The 6,415-nt window shown below is 45.2% G+C and overlaps 2 protein-coding genes across 2 annotated transcripts; both read right to left on the bottom strand.

Moving 5' to 3' along the window:
* LOC149380519 (uncharacterized) lies at nt 1–3,288 on the bottom strand. The gene is made up of 9 exons (XM_089603798.1): nt 2,953–3,288; nt 2,430–2,676; nt 2,129–2,278; nt 1,726–1,783; nt 1,547–1,639; nt 1,343–1,441; nt 865–956; nt 572–631; nt 1–495 (listed from the first exon to the last, which is right to left on the bottom strand). Exons 1-9 carry the CDS (start codon nt 3,159–3,161, stop codon nt 241–243), a joined length of 1,263 nt encoding a protein of 420 aa, XP_089459924.1. The 5' UTR covers nt 3,162–3,288; the 3' UTR covers nt 1–240.
* An 867-nt stretch (nt 3,289–4,155) lies between these two features.
* On the bottom strand, nt 4,156–6,376 carry LOC149380518 (L-type lectin-domain containing receptor kinase VIII.1-like). The gene is made up of 2 exons (XM_089602599.1): nt 6,361–6,376; nt 4,156–6,209 (listed from the first exon to the last, which is right to left on the bottom strand). The coding sequence occupies exon 2, from the start codon at nt 6,182–6,184 to the stop codon at nt 4,271–4,273; it is 1,914 nt and encodes a 637-aa protein (XP_089458725.1). The 5' UTR covers nt 6,185–6,209; nt 6,361–6,376; the 3' UTR covers nt 4,156–4,270.
* Between the last annotated feature and the right edge of the window lie 39 nt (nt 6,377–6,415).

Below are 6,415 nucleotides of genomic sequence, written 5' to 3'. Positions count from 1 at the left end.
TGATCCAAAACAAGAATATAATTCAATGATTAAGGTTTCCCAATGTAAGAATTGACAGTGCATCTGCTCAATCTGTTATTGGAAAAGGCCCAAGCCTTCCTAATCGCTCATACAACATGGAAAGTCTCTACATTTGTTGCCGGAAAAAAAAATTCTTGAGTAATAACAGAAGAAACTTTTGATGGAATTCGATAAGCTGACAGATAAATGTGTTAAAAGAAACGCAATTAAATGGGCGCACTATTCCGAATTCTTGGGACTCTGCAGCGAAAACTTGGGGCCATTAAAGTGATCGGTGCTTTGCGTTCGAGTGGAATCGGGAATCGTCTGTTTCGATTCGACGGTGGTGGTGTTATAGTGTTCAGCTTCTTCAAGTTTCCCAATGGGAGATCCGGTTTTGGGAACAGTGCCGACAAGGCTCTTGTACATTGTCAGAGCTTGTGCCATCATGTGGGCCGGGTTTGAAGCAGAGCTTGGTAGCAACATTGTTGTGCCCTGTACCAAAATCACTGTGTTTAACATTTCTCAAACATTTCAAACAAACCATTTACCGAATCGAATCAGCGTTTACCTCCTTGGCAATGTTACTGAAGGCTTGGATGTATTGTTCAGCAATTCTGAGACTCGCTGCCTGTAAATCATAAACACCGCAGCATTAGTTACCCGCCCAAATAACGCACTAACCAACATATTTCCTCGAGAAAAAAACTCGCATATATTAACTTCGTGTGGATATCGATATCGCATACAAGTCTGCCTAGCGTTCATATGTATAGCAAAATAACAGGCTACGAGACCATATAGAGAGAGAGAGCTATGCCAAAGGGGATCAAAGCTTTTCAGTACATATTGGGGAAATCGTACCTCTACGCCTCCGGTTTCCTGAAGGGACTTCGATACAAGTACAAGACCTTCAGAAGTCGCTCTCGCTTTGGCAAGAATGGCTTCCGCTTCTCCTGTAGAATATTAACCAAAAATTTCTGTGAAAAACGGAGCAACTTCATCGATATAAGTCTACAGCTCTCTGTAAACCGAAGAAACATGTGTCACCCATGAATTAAGAATCCAAAATTTCAACAAAATGATGAAATAATCTTTACAAAATTGACCAATGATTTAGTGACACGACTAGAATGGAAAAAACAAAGCTCTCCCAAGAGCTGAGCACCATATATCCATTATCTTTAACTCTTTTTGACTCAGTGCAATAGAGTTCGTAAAGCGACATACTTTATATCTAGAATAGTGCAACTCTTGAGGATAATCGTCTTTTTAATGCACTAGCACTCAGCATAATTACTAACATGTTTTGCATTAAGTAGTAATCTGGGTCATCACTTGCCTAGTGCTCTGTTGACCTGATCCATTCTAGCAGCTTCTGATGCTAAGATCACAGCACTTTTTTTACCATCTGCGACATTGATATTGGACTGCCTTACTCCTGCAAAAATTTAACGTCGGGTCAATAAGATGGATATGGATCTGAAATCCAATAAGACTAAATTATATATATAAAAAAATAAAATAAAAAATCCAACATCAATACCTTCTGACTCGAGAACTTGGGCTCTCTTTTTGCGCTCTGCTTCTGCTTGCATCTCCATAGCTGCCCTCACTCCACGTGGCGGAGATATGTCCCCTGGAGAAACATAGCTTGTATCGATTTCGAGAATGATGACTTGTAAATGGACAGAAAAACGCTATACACAGAACGTAGCAGCTTACTTATTTCGTAACGAAGGCATTCAAGGCCCCACTCTTTTGCAGCTTTGTTGATGGATTCCTGCGATACAGTATCGTCGCAAAGTTCACTTTACGTTCGAGCTACTTCAAGATCAACGGTCTCGTCATAAAATAGCAGAAAAAGGACACATATAGCTTTAGAGGAAATAAATTTCTCATCCAATTATTACAATGCTTCCTATTGGTAGCCCGTTCATCGAAACGATAAATTGTTACTTACTATTTATCTCACTTTCTAACAGTTGATATTGAAATTCGAAACTTAAATGACCAAACCAATCACAATTGCAGAAATGTAAGCAACAATATCAGTTGCTATTTTCTTTCTTTTTTCGGTTTCTCCCAGTAAATCATATCCCAGAAGAAAAGAAAGAGGGAAACTTACGACAATCTTCTCGTTAAGGGTATCTCTTTCCTCAAACGTCTTGTCAAGAGTGATTTTCCCAAGCTCACTTCGCATTGTCGTCTGCGCAAGCTGAATAACCGCATATATCGGATTCTCAACCCCATAAGAAGCCAATTTAGGATCCACAATCTGCAAAACAAATACATAGTTACACAAACACACACACACACACACACACACACACACACAAAGAAAGTAAAAAAAAGCGAAAACTCTCCAAAACCCGATTAGAAATGGCCATCAAATGAACAGTCCCCATATATTGTATTCTCTACTCTACCTTAACGTAAAGAACGCCGTCAATCAAAATGCTGACATTGTCTTTAGTAATTGCAGACTGGTCTGGGATGGGAATTGCCTCTTCTTTCAAGGAATGAACATATGCAATCCGATCAACAAAGGGAATCAAAAAGTGGATTCCTGAAGGAAGAGTCTTGACATACTTCCCGAACCGCTCGATCACAAAAGCCTTCTTCTCAGGAACAATCCGAACACCCCAGTTCATCGGAGGCGTAATCTCATGAGATCTGCCAAACAATTAATAAGCACTTTCATATTCATTGAAACCCATGATCAACCGTTTTATCTTCTGTGGCCCAAGAACATTTCTCACACGTACACGTACGAATTTCCATTCTCTTTATTTCATAGGTTCACTTAACTATTGAATTTGTACAATCTGAAACCCTAGATATTCAAGAACCGAAAAATAAAACGCAATCATTTCTCAGGCGCTTGAAATCACAAACCCTAGATATGCTCAATCAAAACTGGAAACAGCGAAGAATCGACGAATCAGTAACCTGGAACCATCGCGAGTGGTTCGCATGAATCTGACGGCGGTGAGGGAGGCATGAGACGGAGGCGCGAGAAGAGAAGATCCGCCGGAGACGAGAGGGGTCGATTTGCCGCGAATCAGGGTCGAGATTTGGGCGGATTGAGAGGAGTCTCGAAGGTTCCGAAGAGACCTCAAGGCAGCGAGGGAATTGGAGGACTTGCACAACTTGTTCATGGTGCTCGTATTTCTCTGGGGTTTTGGGTTTTACAGAAATGGCTTTGTATTCTATACTCGGTAGTTACTTGTGTATCAAAATCGTTTCTTGTCGGACAAACAAGGCATTGACTGCCTATTTGCAAAATCGTTTCTGGGTTATGTCTATATGCAATCTGGGCCCGAGCTTATACTTTGACCCGGCCTTCACAGTCATTTGAAAACATTTATTGACATATAAAAAAAATATCAATAAATTTTCAAACGAATTTTCAAACAAACCAATCTTTTTCAGATTTTTTTTTTATAATTTCACGAAATGATCTCTAATTTTGTTTTTGTGACTATTAAATAAATAATAAAATTAAATACAAAAAAAATAAACAAATATTTATTAAGAATATTTTTGTATTAACACGTACAAAAGAAGTTACATTTTTTAATTAATTTCGACTCATTTGATTTTGATATTAAAGTATTAAAAATGTTATAGTTTAGGAATAATTTCTTTATCATATCAACTTTATATACAAGGAATGCATTGTAATTTATTATCCCATTTAATACAATAGTCTTATTTCTGTTAAAAATATTCCCTGCTCTTTTCTTTTATCTCAGAACTACATACAAAATTGTCCTTATATAGTTTTTTCCGTGAACACGGTCGAACTATGAAAAATTTGTTTGCACTAATTGATAAACTCTAAGAACATATTTCGGTGAAGAAAACTTAGAATGGTAATGTCAAACTCACAACATGTGGCAATTCCTTCAGGACTGTAAATAAATAAATAACTACGATTGAAATTAAATTGATCAGGACTGCTGAATTCAGCATCATCTGATATCATCGGCAATTTCTTCGTAATGGTGGGATTTGGACGAAAATACTGCTACCCAATTTTATTTTGAATAGTATCCTTAATTTCATGTTGATAGTCATTAATTTCATTTCATTTTCAATCAAGCTGATTTGAGCACCCAAAAAAAATATTTTAAAATAAAAATAATTTTAAACAGCTTTCATTAATTCGTGGACAAGTGAGTATGAAATTGAGATCAAGTTGAAACTTGAAACCCATCCCATATGATTTCAAACAGATTCCTTGCACAACAAGAAATATATGAAATCAGTTGAAGGAGGCACAAGAGTAGGTTGTGCAGAGACCGGCGTTCATACTATTATACGGATAAAGCGAAACCGGTCGACTCGGCGGCAACTCGGCCGCCACCGCCCTCTCTGAGCTCAGCAACTCAACCACCTCTTCCATGCTCTCCGGCCGCCCTTTCGAGCGGTTCAGAGTGCACAACAACGCGATGTCCAAAACCCTAACGACCTGGTCAACTCTCAGCATCTTCCCCATCCTCTGGTCAACCAGCTCCGACTTCCGACCGCCCTCGTGGAGCCTCCACGCCGTCTCCAAAACCTCCTCCGATCTCCGTTTTCCGGCCACCACCTCCAACACCAACACCCCGAACTCGAACACGTCGACGCTCTTCGCCACCGCCTCCTCGAACCTCCGTGACGACAGGTCTTCTCCGGCGAGAACGAACCCCAAATCTCCGACCGCGGCTCTGAAACTCGCGTCGAGGAAGACACTGCTGGGCTTGAGGTTCTTGTGCGCGATCCGTTTCGAGTGGAGGAACGCGAGACCTTCCGCCACGTCGCGGACCACCCTGAGCCGGCGGGTCCACGGCAGAACTCCGGCCCCGAATAGCCAGCCGTCGAGACCGCCGTTCGGGAACAGCTCGTAGACCACCAAGAACTCGGCTTTTTCCCGGCACCACCCTCGTATCGGGACCACGTTCGGGTGCCTCGTCGCCTTCCCCGCCTCCTTCGCCAGCTTGGCGACCGGTGACGAGGTGGCGAATTCCGGCGAGAATCGCTTGATCGCCACGTGGCAGCCGTCGGGGAGCCTCCCCCGGTAGAACGCGCCCCTCGAGTCTCGGCCGAGGATCTCCGCCTCGTCGAAGCTCGACGTGGCGGTCGAGAGCTCCGATAAGGAAAACTTCCTCGGCTTGTTCGGCGGGGTCGGCCTCCTTAGCATCTCCGGCTCGGCCGCCGGAGATTTCTTGCTCCTCCTCCGTCGCCAGTTGTAGAAGAGGCTGAGGAGGATCGCGGCGGCCAGGACCACCGCGCCGGTGAAGATCAAGAAGCTCCCGGGAGCTTTGGAAGCGGATTCTCCACCGACGGCGATCCTGCTCTGGCACGTCTTGTCGGACGGGAACCGGAGAGAAGCCGAGCTCGCGGAGGTGAAGTCCCAGGACTCGACGGTGTGGACTTGCGCGAGAGAGTTGCCCGTGGAGGCCGAGAATCCGACGAACATGTACTCGTTCAAGAACGGAGCTATGTCGAGCGGGCCCGAGAAGAGCGGCTCCGACGGGAATCCCTGGCCGTCTCCGGCGAGGCGGATCTCGATGGAGCGGGCGGGGCCGTCGTAGGAGATCCACGCGCGGTGGAGCGACCCGTCCGAGAGGAAGACTCCGACGCGCGAGGCGTTGATGGTTCGAGCGGAGACCATGGTTCCGAGGTCGATCCCGACGTGGTTGTCGCTCGGGTCGCCGAACTCCGGGTTGAATCGCGTGTCGAACTCGATCGCGACGGCTTTGTAGTCGTCGTCGCAGGCGTCGTTGATCATCCCGAGCCACGGGCCCGCGCGGCCCACCGTGAACTCGTCCGGGACGATCACGAAAGCCAGACCGCTTCCTCCGGCGGGGACGGCGGAGAGGTTCTCGAATCGGAATGAGAAAGTTGACCGGAACGAGGCGGGGGTGTCGGAGTCGGGGTCGTAGAGGCGGATCGGAGAGCCGTAGATGGCTCGGCCGGCTTGGTGTTTCAGGTCCAAGCCTTGGGACGGGTCGGGGATTTGGAGGGCTCCGTTTTCCGAGACTCGGGCGCTTCCGAGGAGCTTGATTTCTTGGGTGAGCTTTGGGAATGAGATGTGCTTCGTCACGTTCACCGTTGGTCCTCCTGAGCGGACTAGCCGTGGATTTGCCGTCAAGACTAGAAGAACAAGGTACGTGAGAGTGTAGAAGAGACTCATTTTGATGGCAATGGCCTTCTGAGACCTTCTGAGAGGAAGAATGAAGGTAAAGAGGAATATAATATGTTGGTACTTATTGTAGTAATGAATGATTGCCGGTGAGTTTTTGGTTGGTTATGAGAGAGGACAAAAGTAATGAGAGAGAGAGCATGAGAAAGGACAAAGTAGAGACTTACGTAGAGAGTTAGCCTTCAGGTCAGTCAGAGTCACCTATTCTCTGGTCCACACGAT

Source organism: Urtica dioica, chromosome 12, assembly GCF_054948205.1.
Source record: "Urtica dioica subsp. dioica isolate 48M chromosome 12, U.dioica_male_clone48M_v1_H2, whole genome shotgun sequence".
NCBI lineage: Eukaryota > Viridiplantae > Streptophyta > Magnoliopsida > Rosales > Urticaceae > Urtica > Urtica dioica.
This window is presented reverse-complemented; position numbering and strand designations above follow the sequence as displayed.